This window comes from Eschscholzia californica, unplaced genomic scaffold, assembly GCF_041429995.1.
Source record: "Eschscholzia californica isolate CP2 unplaced genomic scaffold, dmEscCali1.0.p SCAF_6, whole genome shotgun sequence".
In the NCBI taxonomy this organism is placed as follows: Eukaryota; Viridiplantae; Streptophyta; class Magnoliopsida; order Ranunculales; family Papaveraceae; genus Eschscholzia; species Eschscholzia californica.
The window spans coordinates 25099321-25121251 of NW_028238483.1; the positions used below are offsets into that span (position 1 = coordinate 25099321).

General features: G+C 36.7%; 2 protein-coding genes across 2 annotated transcripts; one reads left to right on the forward strand and one right to left on the reverse strand.

The window, feature by feature from the left end:
• Positions 1-266: 266 nt before the first annotated feature.
• On the forward strand, positions 267-2496 carry LOC147532839 (uncharacterized). Its single transcript, XM_086649439.1, has 4 exons — positions 267-1203; positions 1298-1534; positions 1647-1712; positions 1888-2496. The coding sequence occupies exons 1-4, from the start codon at positions 544-546 to the stop codon at positions 2050-2052; spliced, it is 1128 nt and encodes a 375-aa protein (XP_086505565.1). The 5' UTR covers positions 267-543; the 3' UTR covers positions 2053-2496.
• Positions 2497-5859: 3363 nt separating this feature from the next.
• Positions 5860-12226, reverse strand: LOC147532840 (adenine phosphoribosyltransferase 1-like). The gene is made up of 7 exons (XM_086647415.1): positions 11861-12226; positions 11552-11626; positions 11290-11400; positions 10364-10456; positions 7477-7626; positions 7020-7078; positions 5860-6346 (listed from the first exon to the last, which is right to left on the reverse strand). Exons 1-7 carry the CDS (start codon positions 12120-12122, stop codon positions 6293-6295), a joined length of 804 nt encoding a protein of 267 aa, XP_086503541.1. The 5' UTR covers positions 12123-12226; the 3' UTR covers positions 5860-6292.
• Between the last annotated feature and the right edge of the window lie 9705 nt (positions 12227-21931).

Here is a 21931-nt window from a genome sequence, read left to right on the forward strand (position 1 = left end):
CCTTCACGTTCTACCTCCCTCTGACTCTCTCTATCTCTCTCTTGCCAACCCACTTAATACTCTAATGTATGACTAATGTATAATCTTCCTTTGGGCCCTCATTATAGATTATAGATAATAATTTCTTATCTTGGTTTTTTTAAAACTTCTTTTGAGTTCTCAAACTTTTAACAACATTGAAAGGTTGCACTATTTTAATCTATAATTGCCTAAACGTAAGCTTTTCTTAGTTGTTTAAATGGAATTCTCTAGGTCTACCCTACTTCGATCTTTCTCGTGCATTCACTCGCTTACAATAATTCCTAGAACTCAGTCTCTTTTAACACCAATCATTGGGAATAAAGAATTTTTAAGACAATTTTATTTTTTTAATTCTTAGCACTTGTTGAGTATAAATAGGTCATGATTACTAATCAATCCTATCAAATAACGGAGTCGAATTTGAGCTTTACTACTTCATTCTTTAATAGTTAACACTTGATAACTGCAATTCATAATCTCTGTTTGTATTTCTCTAAGTGGTTTCTATTTGTTCATTAACATATGGAGCCTATAGAAGTTTTGGCTGAGGGTGGATGGAACTCATTCAATGGAGTTTTCTCGAATGAGGAGGCTGATTTCATGGTCCAATTGCTCGGTAACTATTCATATTCGAACGAGCAAAATGGGTACCCGAGCTTATTGGGAAACATGTCAACTTGCTTCCCTAATTATGAACTTACTACTAACTCATCATCTTACAATGAGGGTTCATATATTTGTTCCGATATTGTTAATTCGGATTCACAAAGTTTTTCTCAAGAAGGTTATTATTCTAATGATAATGGCGATAATATGTATGTACAAACTTCCGGCCACGAAAGTTACTACCTAAACAATTATTGTAATCCAATTATGAACACTAATGGTTCATTGTCAATGGATAATTATCTTATGGTGGATGACGAAAACATCGGTTCATCAACTAAAGTCTTCCTAAACAATGTAATGGAAGAGACTAATACATTTCTTAATGAAGAAATGAGCAATGAAAATTTGAGAGAATCCCCAATTATGGAAACTCATCATTTTGGTGTTCATGATCAAAAGTTTGAACACAAAAGGAAATCACCTGAGATGCCCGAACAAGATTCAACAGTGGAAGAGAAACATAACATTGACATGATTGAAAGTCCTCAAAAGAAAACTAGGGTTTCCGGCGATGTAAGTCTAATGAATTTGTTATGAAAGTATAGGTAGATTGAGATAGTTGAATGGACTAGTTTTATTAAACAGATATTATTGTGTATATACGCAGGTCACGAAGAACAAGAGAAAACAATCCAAGAAGAGTCAAAAGCGATCTCCGATCACTAACAATGATGACGAAGAGAAGCAAAGTTCTAGCAGTTCAAATAGTTTAGATGACGATTCGAATAATTCTCAAGAACAAAATGAAGAGCCCAATTCAAGCTCGAAACAGACGGTCAACTCAAATGGAAAAACTAGAGCTAGTAGAGGTTCTGCCACTGATCCTCAAAGTCTCTATGCAAGGGTAAGTTAATTAGGGTTTGAGGCAATCAAACAAAATTCTTATAATCACATTACAAATTTAGTTGAAACAAATATCGTAGTCGCTTACCGATCGTTTCTCTATATTTTTACAGAAAAGAAGAGAAAGAATCAATGAGAGATTAAGAGTTCTACAGAATCTTGTGCCAAATGGAACCAAAGTAAGTAGTAAACTCCATTATAAATATGTAATTCTTTCAATATTATTAGAATATAAACAAGCTTTGTTTCTTTCAACAAAAAAAAAAAAAAAAAACAAGCTTTGTTTACTTATTGGTTTAGTTTTAGTAGTTAATCATCTTCTAATAAGACATTATTTTATGTGTATTTTTGCAGGTTGATATAAGCACAATGCTTGAAGAAGCTGTTGAATATGTGAAGTTTTTGCAGCTACAAATTAAGCTCTTAAGCTCCGACGATCTATGGATGTATGCTCCGATTGCTTACAACGGAATGAACATCGGTGCTTTGGATATGATGAAGTTACCTTCAGTGCAATGACATGATTAGGAACAAATACATAGTACAAGAATTGTGTTGGATTTCTTGTGTTAATAAATCTATCTCTCCCTCCTCAATCTCTATAATTTTATATATCCTAATACATGATTAATCAAAATGATTAAGTACTAATCCAAATTGTTAGATCACTAAGGTGTAATCATATCCTCTTGATGGGTATTGGATTTAAATATCACATCTAATTAATGTTTCTCTTAAGGGATATTGATTGCTTAATTATTATCAGTCAAACTAAATCAGAATACATTTATGAAGAGATTGATTAGAATGTTATTATAAAAGTTCAAAGGCATGCATGAAATGCCCACTCTCTCTTTTATATATCATATATATTAAGAATAAACAAGATACTTTGATAAGAATGGTAGCTGTACTCCAAGTTTGATACAATGGATATACCTAATTACAAAGATCGGATTAGATTGTGCTGATTAATTTTCTTCATGCTTATAATATCAAATGAACTTCATTGTTTATCTTGGTTCATTAACTTCATCAATGACTAGTTATTCTAAATTAAGCATATCTAATCATGGGTTGATTTGATGCATGAATGTCTATGTTGATGAGTATCTAGGAACTTTGATGTTTGAGAGGACTTGAAACAATGAGGTAGATAGAGGACTGGGACCTTTAAGCCCTCTAAATATGCCTCGGTACGTACCATAAACCCTAAACCGTGAACCCTATCCAGTATACACAATATAATTACTAGTATTTGGATGATGAAGAATCTTAAGATGGCCGAAGGAGAATGTCAATGGAGATTGGACCTCCTCTCTAGGGGTGACAATGTCTATAGAGATTGGACCTCCTCTGGTAGAGAAATCGAGGAGATCTGAACCTCGCACTGCCACGATGTAAATGATCCTATGGCCCTCAATTGAATCCTTGGTCTTTCACCCTTATGGTTTGAATCACTACCCAAAACGCAATGCTTCTTATCATTCTCGACGAAGGAAAAACTATTGATACACTCCAGTCAGTGAATGAGTGAATGGTACTCGGCCAGAGGCTCCATCGGCTTCTCTAATATCTTCTTTGAGGAAAATGGGAGACTTATCGGCCTTTAATTTGTCAATAGGGTGATAGGGTCAAACCTTTCTTATAGAGATATGTTGTGTTATATGAATCAGACATGTATAACTTTCATTCATAAGACTAATTAACTGCCCTCAAACAGGTCTAGACTCCTGTCCTATTAGCCTTATGAATACTGTTTATATGGTTATCTAAAAGAAGTCCTGTGAATAGGCTCAAGTCCCATCTATTCTCATTTTTTTTTTTTTGAACTATTTGAATTAATATTGAAACGAAGTAACTGGTTACAAGATAGCTAGACACAAAAGAAAAAACGAAAGAAAATGGGGGAGCAATCCGGTCACTCCCCCGAAACAAAACCACAAACGGAGGGCATCTCATAAGCAAACAGGCCCACCTCAACCGGTCAAGAATGGAGCCTACACGACAAACACCAACGCGCCCACCGTGACCCCAACTACCACAAAACGAAAAAACTAAAACTTACTCACTCACAGACACGCCTCCCACCAAGGGCTCTAACCTAACTAACTAACTAACTACCCCCCCCCCCCCATCATCCAACACAAAACCTTACCCCAACAGAAAGATTGAACTGTGGCCCTCAAACCCCCCCCCCCCCCCCCCCTCCTTGGACCCTCCTTGTCGATTGACTCGCTCACACCCGGTCTGGCTGCTCTTCATCATCCTCATTGCTCTTTCCTTCCTTCCTTTCCTTCACCTTCAGAATATTTCTTACCCGTATCTGTTTCATGGGGGTTGCTAGGTTCCATTCTAGGAGCATGAGTTCCCTAGTGTGCTTTGCCAATCTCTTCTTTTTGATTCTCGATCTCATTGCATTTAATGAGGATTCAAACTCTGTTACCCGATCCTGATGGGGTGGCAGAGAGGCCAGAAATTGAAGAGGCTTCGCTAGGATAGACTCTCCATGCTACGCTTGAACCACCTCTTTCCTTTTAGCTACCGTGGTCTGAAATGGCCCAACCGACCAGCCCAGTTCCTTCATCTTATCTCCCAAATCCTCCTTTCCTGATCCCGAAGCCTCCTCCTGTTTGTTCTAAACCCGAGTTGGGGTTTCCAAAGATAGCTCACTCGAGACTGATGGATTAGGGGTGCCTCTAGATGCCATGCTCAGACAACTTTCGTCTACCGCCCTTTTAAAGCCTTTTGCCTTGTGAATTGCTTTCTTGAGGCGCTCCGGCCCGACGTTGGTTTTGGCCCATTTGACCGACATATCCATGAGTACCCTCACCGCCGATAGTACTTCCTCCGGCTGAGGTGGTTCCTTAACTGAATTATGGTTACCTTTACTAGGTTCCACCTTGTCACCCACTATCTCCTTCCCTTTACCTGTCTGTTCCTCGTCCCCAGGCCCTTTACCTATCGTGCAACGATCTAGCTGTTCCTCCTTCTCATGCATCTTTATTCCCCCTTCTGATTCCCTCAGTCTATTAATGATGTCTTTCTTCCTGCTGACTGATCCCACCAAATGAGCCCCACTAGGGCTAGAACTCAAGCTACTTCCATTGATAGGGCGAGTAGTCCTGCGGAGGATCGGAAAAGAGTTCCTAGGCAAACGCACTGGAACTCTGTAGGGAGGGAACAACTCCTGCCAAACTTTAGATTCTGTATCCGAAAGGGATTCCACCTCCGCGTATATAATGAAAGAAACTCCATCTATGACAAGTTCCTGGTTAACCGGGATTGCATTGTCCTTCTCACAAAGGACTGTTATCGAAGCGTACCAAAGGTTATTCATCTTGGAGGTATCTTCATGGATGGCAAGAATAGTCCCAACACCTTCCACCAAAACCGCGAAGATTTGTTCGACCAGAGGTGGAATGGCAACCCAAACAATTTAACAGCAAAAACACTTGTTCTCTGTACTAAGGCGTTGCATGAAGGCTCCCAGTTTCGAACAGAGAGAGTAGCATCAGCTTCGTCGATCATTATTGCTTCCAGTTCTCCCAGATGTTTCGTGTTCAGGGATGTGCGTAAAATAGCTACCCCCAGACGAAACGGTAGAATGTCGAACTCAGGCGACCCCAAGACGCTATTAATCACCCTCCTGACCCCCGTCCAGTCATCCACCGGTGGATTCAATTCCAAAACGAGTGTATCTACCCACGAAATCTCTCCATTCCCTTCCAAAACGAGTGTATCTTCCCACGAAATCCCTCCATTCCCTTCCAAAACGAGTGTATCTACCCATGAAATCCCTCCATTCCCTGCGACAGCCATGGCGGTATTGCTTCGAGAAAGAGAGCGAATAGAGGGTAATGGTGTAGAGGGAAAATATCTATTCTCATTATCACTCATCCGATCTCTCATTTTACTCAAAACCCAGCTATTTTCCTTAATGGTATTTTACAGAACTTGGGCTTTCATCATGAGAAAATTCAACATTTGCATCTCCCATCTATTATGGGCTGGTTGATCTTTTCCAAGAACAACAAATGAGGAAGTTCATCATCAGTATCTTGAAATGAGGAAGTTCATCATCATCCAAAGATGAAGAAGTTCAATAGGCTCGGTCAAATGCATGGGGTTTTGGGGCCTATCCTCTTAAAAAGGGATGCTATATAGGCGCGCCCCGTGTTTGCCTAAAAGTGCCCCCAAGTGCCTTTCACAACGCGACTTACCAAGTTCGATGATTTCGTCTACAGACTACAATATCTCGTGCTCGACATGCTAGAATGAAATAGAATTCATAGCGTTTGAGAAGTAAAATAATGTGCATCAATGTAAATAATTGCTGATATTTATATCATAAGAAAAATCACATCATACATTATATTTTTGGTTTCTATAACATAATAGCTTATTCTATTCATATAAGCCATAACATTTTTGTTTTTACAGATAACTAGAAGTAATATGAAACTGAACTGTTATTAGGCTTACACAATCAAGTGTACTGAAGAGTTTAATCTCTGAGTGACAGAAATGCTACATATGAAAGCCTAAAACCAGGGTTCCGGATCATATAACCAACCAATCAACTATTAACAAAATGCACAGTCAGATATTTATTACCGATTTGTACCCATTGTTCAGATTGAAATCCAATACCTTAAAGATTTTCTCTTAGTGTTTCTTCAGCTTTGTCCGGATGACCATTTTTCAACTCCTACCTACCGTCTGAGAGATGTTCCCTTCAATACTTTCACTCTGATTATCAGTTTGGGCTTAGGAGAATGAACAGTGGCTTGCCTCCTAACTTGTCTCGACCCTGCATACAGTAAATATAGCACTAATCAACTGCAACAATGAAACTGAAACCAATTCGGATCACCCGAGTTGTAATCAGCAGTGATAAAGTTCGATAGATCTTCTAATGTCTATATTTGACAGGTTGGAATGGAATGTGATTATCAGAAACAAGCTTCTATTTCAGTGTTTGATAACCTATTTTTCGATCGGACATGACATCGAGAATCGAGATGGAGTTGATAGTATGGTGATAATCATGATTGACAATGATGAAGAGGGATATCACGTTTATAAATACTGTTGAAAAGTGTCTTCAATATGGGTTGCTGTCACTCAAACACGGAGTGCAGTCCAACAAACCGTTTTATTGGCGAAGCCTCACGGTCCATTCACATTATGGTTGCCCTATTCTTATGAAGGATGCGGCGGAGATAGTGGAGCCACAGAGTGCTAGGTTTAGTGGGTTACATATTGAAAATCTCATTAAGATAAATATAAATAGATACCTTACGATGAAAATCTAAAATTCAACTTTTTCAAGAAAAAATTTGTGGTCGAAAAAGAAAATGGAGGTAGTGTATACTTGAACCAAAACGAAGATGTCCAAGTCAACTGTTCAACACTTATTCTAATAATGGTAGAAGCCAAATTATTTTTGACATACTATTATATGTTTAGAAGCAGGAAAATACCTTTAGCTCGGACAATTCAATAAGACAAGCACACTCAACCACCTCAACATCTACGCGATCTGCAACGAGACAACAAACATTTCAGTAGCATATGTGCTATATACATACATATTATATATATATATATATGCTGAGCTGGGTATTCGACCGAGCTCCCAACCCAACTATTGAGTTAGCCGAGCTGGACAATTCTATCCACATTCCATACAAGCCTCCCCTTTTCCTGTGTTTTTCCTCTGTATTCTTTTTTCCCTTCTATTAATTCAAAGTTTTCAAGAAAAATTATTCCATACAAACCTCCATAAATTGTGCATCAGGTATTATCATGCGAGTTGGGAAAACAAAATAATAAAGTACGAGCATTTCATTTCTTGGAGGGTTCTTCAGAAAGAAATTATCATCGTTCAATAAGATTTTCTTTTCCTACAAAAAATGCATCATTGCATTGACAAATTACCCAAGAGCCTGATTGCAGCAGATAAGGTTCCTCCTGTTGCAATGAGATCGTCAATAATAATGGCACGTTCTCCTGCCTGTACAGCTCCTTTATGCATTTCAATTTTATCTGTTCCATACTCCAAAGTGTACTCTTCAGAGATAACCTCCCCTGATGAACAGTTAAGATCCATACAGAGTTTAAGCAATCTATCAAGTAACTAAAGTGAAATACCAAATCTCGTGACTATTTAACAGAAAAGAACAAATTGTGTAGCTAATTAATGAATACTCGACTACAACATTATTCTTTTAGGACGTTTAATTCCAACCTCTTTGAATACAAGTGTAATATATCTAAAAAATAATAGCCCATTTCAATATCTGAAGTTACTTAGAGTATACAGACAATATGCCACCTTCTAAACAGTAATAGTGAAACTATAGTACACTATTTTTATTTCACTCTGAAAATAAATGATAGCACAAGTTTCACGTCTCTATATCCCACATATCATGATTATAAATGCTGAAAGCAAGAGATTTCTTAGAAAATCACAAGTTTGCTCTCAGGACTCCAAATGACAATTCTTGCTAGGAACAGAAGCAGCCACTTCCTATGGAGCAAACAAGACATTCCATGGACTACAAAATCTGTCATAAACTAATAGATCTATCCCATATGTAGCATTTGTAGATCATTGCGCAAAACTTTTTACCATGCTCAATATATCCTGCATCTAATATCTTGCTTTTTTGACAAGGGAGGATTTACACTAATAAACAATGATGTACAAGCATGATTGCCATAGAATCCTACACTATATACCATGAAAGGACTCAAAAATAACGAAGTTGTACAATAGCATCCCTATTCGTGCTAAAAAACCTAAAAGAAAGATTACTTCCAACTCTTTCTCTTAGCCCAAAATAAGTTGAAGTTAAAATTGACAGCATCATGCTATCAAAATTAACTTTCCTTGAAATTTTCCTTATTTCTAGACTTCTAAACAACCCAGTTAACTGCATGTCGGTATTCGATACCAAAACTTTTGACCCTCGCTTGGAACACTCTCTTGCAATCTATATCATAACAACCATTTTATATCCACTCTCTTCCAATCACTAGTCTAACAAATCCTTCAGATTAATTTCCGAAGTCGTAACATAGTATGCAGGTGATCTATGGCGCCACAAGCCATAGCAGTTATCGATATTGTCCCCTCTTTTGACACCCAGGCCCAAGTCCAACAGGTATGGGGGTTTTATCTTGGCGAAGGGTCCACGAACCCACCCAAAAGACCTTGAAACTTACTAAGCTTGAGCTTACACCTATAGCCCAAGCTCCGGACTCTCCCTCGAGAGATGTAGGATTATCACAACCCCCCACCCTTGGCTACTTTCCGCCCTCCGCTCTTGTACCATTTATGACACCCTAAAACTTAGCAGTTGTCGATATTGTCCCCCCTATTGACACCCAGTCCCAAGCCTAACAGCACAGGCTTTGTTCGTGACGAAGACTCCACGAGCTCACACAAAAGGCATTGACACGTAATAAGCTTGAGCTTATACTTACAAACCAAGCTCCGGACGCTCTCACAAGCGATGTGGGACTAGTCTGGAGCCTTAGACCATAGGTGTGTGCTGAAGCTTGTAAGTCTCGAGCCCTTTTCGGTGAGCTCGTGAAGCCTTCGCCAAAACCAACACCCCTTCCAATGGACTTGGATCTAGGTGTCTAAAACGGAGACAATATAGATAACTGTTAAAGCTTGGGGCATCACATAATCGAGCTACACCTGATTATTTAGTATTACCTGGTTGTCTAGACTTATCCAAGGACCAGGGCCGGCCCTGAGGGGCAAGCGAGCAAAGCCTCGCTTCGGGCCCCCAGGGCCAAGGGGCCTCACGAAAGCCAAAAAATTGAGAATCAAAGGGGCCTCATTTTTTGCATCTTTATACAAGCAATGATTAAGAAAGACAAGGAAGTAACATTAGCTCAATTGGTAGGAAACATGGTAAGGAGTCCAAACAACCCATGTTCGATCTCAAGCATAAGCATTTTTTCCTTATTAATTGTATTTTTTTTCTACTTTGGTTGACTTCTACCACCACCACAACTACTAAACCTCCACATTGTACCTCCACTACTACAACCACGGTTACTAAACCTCTACCACTATCTCCACCATTAATTTGTACATTTTTAAAAAAATTACTTTGGTTGACACTTCTACTACCACGACGATTACTAAACTTTCTCCACCACCACCCCAATCACTAAACCTCTACCACTGTACCTCCACTACCACCACCATCACAACCACAACTACTACCATTATTAAACCTCACAACTACCGCCATTATAAAACCTCCAGCGCCACAATCACAATCAAACCACAATCAATACTATCCCATTAACATTAAAAAAAAAAAGTTGAAACTCTTTTCTCGGAGAATAATTTTCTAATATATATTTTTTCGGTTTAAAAAAAATACTAAACAATATACAGATTAGCCGAATTCTGAATTCACTGAATCACGTAATTGTGAGGTCGTTCATGGACCGACGAGGGCTCTCTCCGAACCCGTGCTGATTTTCGAGTAACTCAACTAGATCGTTCAACTCAGAGTGCAAGTTATGAACACAAGTTTTATGTTTAAACCTCACATTATGTGCAAAGAAAACACAGAAAGTTCTGATATAGAAATTTTTTTCCTTGTAAAACGCGTATAGGCCCCATTTTTAAAACTCGCTTCGGGCCTCCGAAATCTCAGGACCGGCCCTGCCAAGGACCACTGTAGGACCTCAAATTTGGTCATATTTTCAGCATATTGCTTAAGATAGCATTTTCCGGAGTCAAAATTACTAAATAATACTTAATGGAAACTTAAAACTTAATCATACATACCTGGTAGCTTCTTGGGTTTTCTCATAGGTACAAATTTTGCACCAATAGCTAATGCGATTGGAGGACCAAATAGAAAACCTCTTGCTTCAAGTCCTGTCATAATCAAATATAAGATTTTCTGGTTAAGAAGATTCACTGGTTATAGAGGGTTTTCAAGATTATCATATCCGTTAGTCAAATTGGGAATTGAAATATACAAGATTGGCATTATGGGGATCAGTCTGATTCTTTGATCCTGTTTCAAGTCATGATTGGGATCAATTTCAAAATGAAAACAGTCACTGGGCTATTTGAAGAAGAATTAGAACCAGATGTTATTTATGCAAATTGAACTAACTAGTATTAAATGGTATTAACCAATGTATCGCTTGGTGAATCTTCGCTCGACATTAGGGTGAAGTATGATAGTCAGTCTCCATATGACTTGAGCAAGAACGAAATAGCTTTGGTATTGTAACTATTTATATGAGTTACTTTCAAAAAAAAAAAAAACTATTTATATGAGTTACTTCTAACGAAGAATTAAAAAAGTTATTTCCATCGAGAGTTTAGACTTGTTATAACCAACACTTAACAGAAGATATCAAGAAGTTACAGTATCCATGAATTTAAGTAGATCCAAATTGACACGAATAAGATTGATAAAAGCTCCCAAACAATGAAGAATTAACTTAAGGTCTTTCACGTAAAAGATAGACCTCATGTGCCTTGGTCCGAAGCTATAGAGAAATACAAAATTTAAGTGTTCATTGATTCTAAAACATCGGCCACCGATTTGTTACTCGATAAATTGACGGATAATTCAAACATTTCCATGAATTATCTCTGATTGCTATGAGGCTAAGGTTCATATATCTTGGCAGAAATTTTGGAATATGAAAAATGACAAAGCTAGAAAATGTGTTAAAACCTAAACAAAGTTTCACCTGCAACAACATCGATGTGTTTGTCTTTGTACCTCTCGACAAACAGATCAATGGTGTCTTTAAATGCTTCTGGGTCAAGAAGCAAAGTTGTGATGTCCTGAAAAATGATCCCTATCAAGAAAGAAGAAAATCAGAAAAGAAACCAAATAACCCAAATAACTGAATTCATTAATATACTTAAACACCCAGAAATTAAATAGGATTTTTGAACTTCAAAAGGAGCAAATGAGATAATTAAATGACTAATTGGAAAATTAATCACCTGGTTTAGGGAAATCAGGAATGATTCTAATTGCAGAAGAAATTCTTAAAATTCGATCATCTTCTTTGCTTTCAGCTTCAATTACTCAATCATTGCAGAAAAGGAAAGAAACCCATTAAAATTTCTTAAACCCCAACAATACACACAGGATCAAATATCAAGAATGAAATCAATACATAAATCAGAAAAGAAAAAACACCCTTTTAAAAACAAAAATCAAACAATTGGGTAAGTTAATTAGGGCAATATGATTATCATCATGAACTGAAATCAAATAAAATGTAAAATGGGTATACTAAAAGAACTTACAACCACCTTTAAAACCCTCTTCCCTGAACTGATTCTGGATGTGATCGGAAGAGATTGGAGATGAAAGGGACTTGAATTTACCAAGTTTAATAGTTCTTCTTGGGGTAAGAGTTGAAGAAAGAGAGTGAGTTGAGAAGGGTTTTTCAGTGTGACCACCAAAAAGAAAATAACCTTTTTGGAGTAATACAGAAGAACCCATTTGCTGATTTAGAGAGTTTTCTGTTGTAATTTTGATATAATGATAATTTAGGGCAGCCTCCATGGATGGATTCCTCCTTTCTGCGCAATTCAGAGCTTCACTTCCTTCTCCAACTATAAAGGATCCAGTCTTTTTGTATGAAGAAGGGAAGAACTTCTTTGGCTTCTCAACCGTTAGATTTTAATTGTATGATCTAATCGTTTTGTTTGATGAAACTTCGGGATTGTAAAACTTTTAAGGTTGTGTTTGATAGGAATTTGGGGAAAGAAAAGAAAAATAAGGACAAACTGTTTCTCTGAAAAACATTTTCTTGAGGAAAATGATACTTCAAAAACTAGTTCAACAAAAAAAAAATGATACTTCAAAAACTATTTCTCAAATTTCTACCGTTTGGTTAGTTACAAAAAATTCTAGTTTCTGTCAATACTTTATCTCGGTTTCTTGGTTTCCTCAATAAAAGTTCATAGTTCATCTTCATACACCATCACCATTAATTTTGTTCTTAAACTTCTTCTGTTCTTTTAGGGATCTTTATTCACTAAAACAAAGCTTCAAAGAAATTAACTTATCGAAAATGGAATTACTCCACAAATCCGAAGCACCATTTAAACCGATTAATTGTAAAAACCTAAAATCCAATTAGTTTGAAACCTACAAAGTGATGTTATATCAAAATTGGGTGAGTTGATTGAAAATGATTTAGTATCCATTCCAACACGAATTTGATAGAAGAAGAACCCCGTTGGTCTTTAAATTCCTCAATCTTCTTCTCTTGATTTATTCGGGATTCTGATTTGTAGTACTACTATTAGGTTTCTTGGATTAGGGTTTTTAGAGAGAAGAAGAAGATAAACTTAGTATAAGATGAAGATTAGGGGGCAAGATACAACTTTGTAAATTTTCGGTCTAACATGTAAATATGCTCCTTTAGTCTTTATTCCCCGGAGAATTTTCTTTATTCCCCAAAGTCGCGACCATAAATAAATAAGATTAGGGTTTTTTCGTGATCAGCTTCTTTCTTGGCCCATAATTTTCGTTTGGGTTATTTCCTTTTAGACCCTACTTTGTGATCAGCTTCTTTCTTGGCCCATAATTTTCGTAAATCCAAATTTAATCTTTTTTTTTCTAATGTCGTGTACATACTGTGAAAGCCATTATTTTTCTTCCAAAATTGTGCCAGCGTGAATTAGCGTGTGTGACCAACGTGATTTGCTCATTTTCGAAGTTATCGAATCAGCTACCTACCGATCATTTATTTTTCATTTTCTATAAATGGAATCCCGTTTCAAAAGTTCTTTTTCACTCCCAACTCTTCCTCTTCTTCCATTCAACCATTTATCACCATTAAACTCTAAACCGGATCTTAAACACGGATCTACATGTCGAAAGCTTCTTCCGAAATCATGAGTGGTCGTGATTCATCACAAAATACAATGGTAAGTTTAAGATTGAATTTCCCTTTCGTTATTTCTATAGCGTCTCTAACTTATGGGTTCTCTCTAGATTTGTCAAATCTGTGATGAAAGATCACACTTTAGATTGGTCTGTCTATAGATCTACAGTCCCTTCGGACCCCCAAAATGCATTGGTATTCGATGTGTGTCTGCCTCGAAGAACAAAGAAGTAAAATGAGAAAATACCTTGTTTTGGTCTGTTTAACCCATACCCTGGATACCAGTGTCTTGATGAAGTGAAGAGTGAGATAAAGGATTGATGATGTCAAAATTTGTCAATCTTATATCAGTTAGATAATTGAATCCGCTACATTAGAATCCAGTCATGATTAACTGATGAGTTCGCTACAACTTAATTATTTATCGTCAAAATTATATTTGTTAATCATTAAATTGATAAAATTGGTTGAACTGGAGTTTTTTAGGAATAACCGAAGAATAGTTAATGTGGGTCATATTCGACAATTAGATATCTTTAAAGGAACTTGAATTTAAAATATTAAGGATGGTTAGAATTTATTTTATTTTTTAAAAATAAATAGATGATGGTTTTCCTTTTTAAAAAAACAAACATAACATTAAGATTAGAAGTTAGTTACAGGGTTGCTATGATGGGAAGAAGAGCAGTTAGGAAGGCAAGTGAAAGTAGAAGTGTCAGTGTTCCAACAGTTAATAGCAGCATCATGGGCTTTGCTATTTAACTTTCTATTTACATAAACAAAAATTAAAGATTCAAAAGATGAAGATTGGAGCTTGATATCCTTAGCAAGATGCTTTGCAGTCCAGTGAAAAAGATTCTTGTTCCCCGTCAAAAAGTTGTTAAGATTAAGAGAGTCCCCTTCCAAAATAAGCTTCGAAACTCCATGATTCCTTGCCCACAAAATCCCCATCAAAGAAGCATTACTTTCGCTCTCATCTACTGATTTGTTGGAGGACATTTTGGCTTCTCCTGCGAGCTGGGTACCTGCGCTATCATGAACCACAAAAGCCAGAGCAGATATAAGTGTTTTAGGATTATAAGCACCATCATAATTGATTTTAATTGTTCCAGAGAGAGGAGGATGCCAGCAGTGTGGGATATTTAGGGACAAGGGGTAATCTTTGAGATTGATAGTTTGAATATGGATGAAAATTTTAGTTTCTTGGACAAGAGAATATATGTTTATATCATGTCCTTTAAATATGACATCACATCTTCTTTTCCATAAGTGCCAAAGTGCAGTAGTGACAAGTTCAAGAGGGGTGAGGGAACTGTATGTGTTTATGTCTGTGTGTAATTGAAGAAGATGATTAAACCAGGTGATGAAGTTTGGTTGATTTCCATGGATAGTTAAAGTTGGGAAGATATGGTGAAGAACGTTTTTTGTGATAGTACAATCTTGATAGAAATGTATGGGACTCTCCTCAGCTAAAGAGCAAAGGGGGCAGAGTGGGGAGATATTAGCTATCATTTTTGAGAGTTTGAGATTGATAGGAAGGATATCTTGAGCCAATTTCCCGAGGAAAAACTTAACTCTAGGGTGAATTCTGAGCTTCCATAGGGGTTTCCAAATAGTGTGAAGGGAGTTGGGTGGGGTAGTGTTATTTGAATTAGTGGTGATTTGGATATTGTGTTGATTATGTATAAGATGTTTATAATATGAGGAAACAGTGAATGTTCCAGAAGCTGACAATTCCCACTTTTGAGTATCCACATTTGCTCTAAGAGGAAGAGATAAAATTCTTTGTTTGATGCTATCAGGGAAAAGGACATCTAAAGTAGTTTGATCCCAATCTCCATTATTTGTAATGAGTTGAGAAACAAGGTTGAAACCATAGCAGTTTGAGGGGATTTCCAAAGAAATAATTCCTGGAATCCAATGATCAGTCCATATGTTAACATGAGATCCATCTCCAATGTCCCATATAATGTGTTCATTTATCACATTTTGATTCTTTTGGATTGTTTTCCTAATCCAGGATTGATTGCTGATAATCCTATGAGAAGGGTATTTAGCATTCATGAAAGTAACCCAAGGAGATTGAGGATTGGTTTTTGCAGTCCAGTTTAGTTTACTTCTAAGAGCTATGTTATCCTGACTGATGTTTCTGAAACCTAGTCCTCCCAAGGATTTTGGCTTACATATAGAATTCCAGTTTTTAAGATAAATCTTGCTTTGTTGAGAAGATTTTTCCCACCAGAAGTCTCTCTGAAGAGATGTCATGACCTTCTTAATATTACAAGGAATATCAAAAATAGCCATCTGGTATCTAAGGACAGCAGCTAGAGATGATTTGATAAGTTCACCTTTACCTGCCTGAGAGAGGAGGTTGCTTTTCCGTTTGCTAAGTTTCTGCTTTGATTTGTCGATGATAGGGAGAAAAGCCACAAATTTGTTTCTTCCAATAAAAATATTAGTCCCTAAATAAGGGTCATGCTTATTGATTTGTTTAACCTTGAGGATCTTAGAGACAAGTTTACAATGTTTATGATGAGCATTGGAGCTGAAGAAGATCCCACTTTTTTGGAAGTTTATCATCTGTCCAGAGGCAGAACCAAATTGATTCAGAAGATTTAGAAGATTGTGAACAGATGGAATATCCATTTTAAGAAAAAGGAGGCAATCATCTGCAAAGAAAAGATGAGTAATGATGGGAGAAGAATTTGAAGCCTTAAAGCCTTGAATTTGTCTTTGAGATTGACAAGAGTTAAGCAGTCTGCTTAGAGCCTCCATGCAGATGATAAAAAGATAAGGGGAAAGGGGGTCTCCTTGCCTAAGCCCTCTAGAAGGTTGGAAAGTTGGGCCTGGGGTACCATTTAGCAGAACTGAGGAGGCAATGGTGGAGATACACTGATGGATCAAAGAACAGAAAGAATCTGAAAAACCTAAAATTTGACATAATTTCCAAAAGAAAACTCCATTCAATTCTGTCAAAAGCCTTTGACATATCAAGTTTCAGATCTAGATATTTCTGATTTCCTTTCATGGTTTTCATAAAGTGGACTATTTCAGATGCAATAATGATATTTCTGATTTCCTTTCATGGTTTTCATAGGATGGTTATATTGGAATTGGAAGTGGCATTGATGAGCAAGTGAAGGAGGATTGAATTGTAGTGATGACGTCACTATCAAGTCATCATACAATATGCATGGGTGGTCAAACATTTGATTTTTAGTGGGATTAAAGGAATAATCACCCCATCAATTATTTGCTTCCTTCTAAACGCCACCTCTCCATACATTACTTTCATTCCTTACAAATTTAATACCATGTTGGTTGGTACCAAATTATCCAAGTTATGGTTCACGCGGGGGACTTCTAAATGGGATTCAAATTCTGTTTCCTAAGTTGACTGGTTTTCATTCCACCAACAGCAAAGCAGTATAAGAATTGGCCGAGATTGAGACGAGGGAATTAAGGGAAATAAAGGAGGAGCTCTTGAAAAGTGAAGAGGAGGTAGCCGGACAAAACTAGTGAAATAACATAAGCAGCCCATTGGTAGAAATATAGAGAAAGTTCGACCAAGCTTAGGGTCCGTTTGATACGTATGAAAATAAGGTGGGAAAATCATTTTCGTAAGAAAATATCGTTTTCCACTGTTTGGTTGGGACAAAATGTGTGAAAACCCAATTCTCATAGTAAAAAAAGGTAGGAAAATAACTCGATAAATTTTACCACCTAAAAGGTGTGAAATTCATTTTCACACTCTTGAGAACACGCTCTCTCTCCTCATCTCTCTCGTAACTTCTAATCTCTCCCTCTCTCTCTCTCTCTCTCTCGATCATCTCTCTCACTTCTTAGGAACAGCAAGCAACTTTTATCTCTCTCTCTCGACCTTCTCTCTGATCTTACTTCTTTCTCTCTCACACGATTAGAGAGTATCTCGATCACATTCTCCATAAATTGAGCATCAAAACCCTAAAACCCCAAATCCGAGTTTGAACTTTGAAGATCGATTAAATATTCTCCCATCCACTTCCTGAAATTACGAATGAAGTTTATCAAACCCCAAGATCGATTGCTCTTACCAGATCCCATTAAGCCGAAGAAGCAACCAAAACTCAACTTTGTTGAAAAAAGCTTTCAGTTGAATCTCCATTAGATGAAGATAATGTAAGGTAATACTTTTTTACCTTGAGATGCTAATAATTTTGACAATTTTGTAGTGTTTCTTGTGTTCTATGGTTCTATCCAACAACTTACTCATCTTGAAAATTAGTTTCTAATTCGTACCTCCATCATTATTCTTAAAGCCTATGAATTATTTAGTGAATGCATAATGTGTTTTTATTCATCATATACCATAGTTATGCATTTTTTGTTTCATTGGATCTAAATAACAGATAAAGTTTTTTACATTTGGATGTGGTCATGTTTTGTGCTTGTTGTAGGATATACCATTATGTTTGTTACATTTTAGTACCACCACTATAGACTTCAAGGTTTTAAGAGAAAGAAGTTCAATACTCCATTAAGCGAGAAGAACGAACGAGCTACGTGAGGAACAAAAATCTGTAGTTCTGAGTGGGTTATTTGTAAGAGGCGGTTTGGCTGGTGGCTTGAGGCGGTTTTGAAGTTGTCTATAGGCGGTTTGAAGAAACCAAATTAGGCAGTTTGGTTATAGGCGGTTTCACAAAGGCTTTCCAATTTTTTGGATTCAATTTCCAATTTTGGATTCAATTGCTTTGAGTCGGTTAAGCCATGGTCGGCTTATACTCTATATAAATATAGGGGGCTTGTTTTTGTAACAACATCAACCAACACAACACAACAACAACTCAATAAAGAGTTAGAGAGTGTGAGCAAGTAAGAGAGAAATTTGGTTCATAGTTTTGAGCGGTGTTTAATTTCTCGGTTGTCGAAGATCTAGTATAGAAGGTTAAATTCTATACGGTACCATCTTGGGACGAACTTGCGGGTTGTGTGAGTCGTCTTCATCTATCCTTCAATAAAGATTTCTTGTTCGCCCGAGGACGTAGGCTTTAGGCCGAACCTCGTTAATTTCTGTTCGCATATTTGATTTTGACTTAGCTTTTCGATTAATCTTCATAATCGGATCAATTTCTAGGATAGGTTCGATAGCTTCCGCGACTTTCAGTTATAACATTATTGAATCATGAGATTCTCGATCCTAGGAAGGAATAAAGTTCACTTTGAATCTCATATTAACTTGAGTAATTTGTTTGCTTCAATCGATAGTAATTTCTCCTCTTTCACAATTGTTGTTATACCCAGTATAAATAGTTAGCTATCTTGCATCATAAACTGGCCTACAAGTAAAATACTACAATCGACTTCATAAGTTGCGCCTTATTAGCCAAGACATCTGCTGTTTAGGAGAAATTTGTCTAACCAAAAGTATTTGAATAATTGAATCCAAATGATGTACAAAATGTACACTATTGTGACAAAAGTATTTGAATGATGTGTGCTGGCCAGGTTAATTCTCTGGTTATTGTTAGATACACTGTATCCTACGCTCTTTGTTCCTTCGCAAACATAGTACCATGAAGTTCAACTGTTTTCATGATAAGATTAAATTATTTTGTCATTCGACTAATAAATTTGTAACCATTATCTTGTATGCATTTGCTTTCAGTCAAGCAACTGCATATGATAGTTGTGCTTGATATTTGAAAGATGTTGGTTTATAAATGAAATAAGTAGTCTTGGTATTTTATTTTATAGGTTCAGTAATTGCTTCCCTCTTGGTGTTGGCTGTCATATAGCGTTGCCTCTTTACTGCAGGATGCACATGTTTCTCCGCAAAATTTTGAAAAATGTGGTTCAGGTCCTACAAATGGTGAACAACATTTAGCACCGAAGATTGGTTCAGGTCCTACAATATGGTTACTTATATTGCAGTTAAATTTTCTACCGTGGCTTGTCCTAGTTCTCCTCTTCCACAACCCACATAGAAATACTGACTTTGAACCTCAACTTGAAGAGCAGAGTGTCATACTTGGACCGACACCAAAGTGGTCTTCAAAAAGAGCAATTAGCAACAATTATGTGGGAGGTGTACCGCCGGCGAAATCATACATAGATGTCTTTTACTCCCTTTGTGTTGTTTATTTTTTTGTTTATTTGAATGACATGTTAATGCACATTATTTGGGTGTTAATATTAGTGTGATAGAAATATCATATTTTTTTCACTTGAGTTTGAATTTCTCGGGAATATCCGGGGTTGTATCAAACACTTAAATTTGCATTTTAACATGATATAATGGTTTTCTTTCCCACGAGAAAGAAAACAGTTTTCACATAATATATTTTCACACGTATCAAACACAACCTTAGGATCAAAGGAGTGTCATTCTGGAGTCATTAAAGACCAAATCAACAAAGGGTTTTGGTGGAGGGGTTTTTTTAGGAGAGAGACTCTCTCGAGTGACGTCATCAAGCGTTTTTTTCTCTCTCCTTTTTCTGGAAACCCTAGCGCCGCACTAAAAATCCAACCCTAATCCACTATTTTCATCAAGCAATCTCTATCTCAACTTGCTTGATCTTTGTTTTCTCAAACCAAAATACCAAACTCTATTATCAAAACCTGGTTTTTCATAGAAATTTTACACTTACTTATCATAAAACCCTAGATCTAGGTTTCTCTTGGATCAGAGGTAGAAATCTCTGTTTGGGTTGGAGGGACTAGTAATCGAATGGCCCATCACCTTCAAAAGATTGCATAGCTATTTTAATGGTGGACTAATGGAGATCAAATTACGAGCTTTTGAGTGGTGAATAGATGGAGAAAAAGAACAATATCAGGGCAGTTTTTTTTCTCCACTCTCTTGTCTCTATTTTATATCCAGTTCTCAAATCTTTAGCTTATCTAGTCTTACTCAACTTGCTTTCTTTATTAATTTAGTTCAGTTGCTCTGTTTAGCTTCAAGTGTTAGGTTAAATCTTCTAGATATTAATCTCAGTGGTGTTTTTGTTATCTTAAAACATCATCTAACTTCTATTTGGGTTATATTAGTCTCTTTCTTTAGTAGTTGATTATGGTATTATTTGTTTTAAATCCTGGTTAATGTTCCCTTTAGAGATGGTATTACATGCTTTCAGTTTTCCTCCATCACTTCTCCTCTTCTTGCTAGCATACCACTTTACTTTATATTTACCTTTATTCTAGTTATTTTGCTTGTGTTTCAATAATAAAAAAAGAAAATAAAGTAAAATTACTACTTTTGTTTGTGTTCCATTGTGTCTTCTTTCTGTTTTACTTTCCTTTAGTTTTCTTGTGGCAATTAGCATCTTTTATTCTCTTAGTCTTGTTACAGTAGCTATATTTATATTTCTATATTCTTGTGATTTTTCTGTTTCTTTGAGGTGAATAGAGATAGTTGTTTATAGTGTTCGAGTGAGTTTGCTGTTCTAGCACTCTCCTCCATTAGAATCCATTCTGTGGGTAAAGAAGAAGTAGGAATAATAGGGTGCCTTTAGATTTTGCTTCTTGCTTGATAGGTTCGTACCTTATAGGTTGATAGGGATTCAGGATAAGTGGGTAGCTTTTATAGGTTTGTCTCCTCTTTACCATCGTGACGGAAGGTGTCTTTAGACTCCTGGGGTTTCATTCAGCAGAGCCCATAATATTTGTGGAGGCCCATTTCATCCATGTAAGCTCATCTTTCCTAGTAGTAGCGAAGGAGGGTTAAACCCGTTTTAGTCGTTTTTGGTCTTACTAAATGTAATATCTTTTAGATACCCATAGGTTTCTAGAGACCCACTATTTTTTCTCCTTTTTAGGCACCCTTATTTTTCTCTTTGTCTTAGATGTCAGTAGTAAACAACTGCCCTTCCATTCTTAGTTGGAATGTGAGGGGAATTTCTTCCTTTAGTACTCGTAAACATTTAATGTATCGATAAATATAAATAAATATATTAAGATCACTAAACATTACAATAATCACTTTGTGGAACCTATCAATAAAGGGGGTGGCTTAGTCGTGTATTGGAAACACAACATTAATCTTAAGATAATTTATTCTGATAATAATATTATCCATATGGACATCTTAAATACTAATAATAACTCACATAATATTATTACGGGTTTTTACGGCTGCCCTCACCATCATAACAAACTCAAACCTTGGAAAACTTTAGAAGCGCTTAATATAGATAACGAGTCTCCGTGGATAGTCATAGGAGATCTCAATACTATACTAGACAATCAGGATAAAGAAGGAGGATCTTTAGCCACTAACTCTCACATTCCTAAAGTTTTGTCTTATATCAACAGGATGAAACTATTAGATATGGGATTTAGAGGTTACCCGTTTACCTGGAATAATAGGCAATTTGGTGAAAATTTAATCCAAGAGAGGCTGGATAGAGCTCTGGCTAACCTCTCTTGGCTACAAAGTAATAAAAAATTTAGTATCAGCCATTTGGAATCTGTGGGTTCAGATCATCTCCCCATTTTTCTATCT

What these genes read in the sequence shown, in the direction of transcription:
- LOC147532839 (XM_086649439.1), top strand. Translation starts at nt 544, where the DNA reads ATGGAGCCTATAGAAGTTTTGGCTGAGGGTGGATGGAACTCATTCAAT. An exon ending in CTCAAAGTCTCTATGCAAGG is followed by an intron (nt 1,535 to 1,646) that starts GTAAGTTAATTA and finishes ATATTTTTACAG; the next exon opens with AAAAGAAGAGAAAGAATCAA. An exon ending in TTGTGCCAAATGGAACCAAA is followed by an intron (nt 1,713 to 1,887) that starts GTAAGTAGTAAA and finishes GTATTTTTGCAG; the next exon opens with GTTGATATAAGCACAATGCT.
- LOC147532840 (XM_086647415.1), bottom strand. Translation starts at nt 12,122, where the DNA reads ATGGAGGCTGCCCTAAATTATCATTATATCAAAATTACAACAGAAAAC. An exon ending in AAAACCCAAGAAGCTACCAG is followed by an intron (nt 7,627 to 10,363) that starts GTATGTATGATT and finishes ACTGTTCATCAG; the next exon opens with GGGAGGTTATCTCTGAAGAG. An exon ending in TGCTGCAATCAGGCTCTTGG is followed by an intron (nt 7,079 to 7,476) that starts GTAATTTGTCAA and finishes GTCTCGTTGCAG; the next exon opens with ATCGCGTAGATGTTGAGGTG.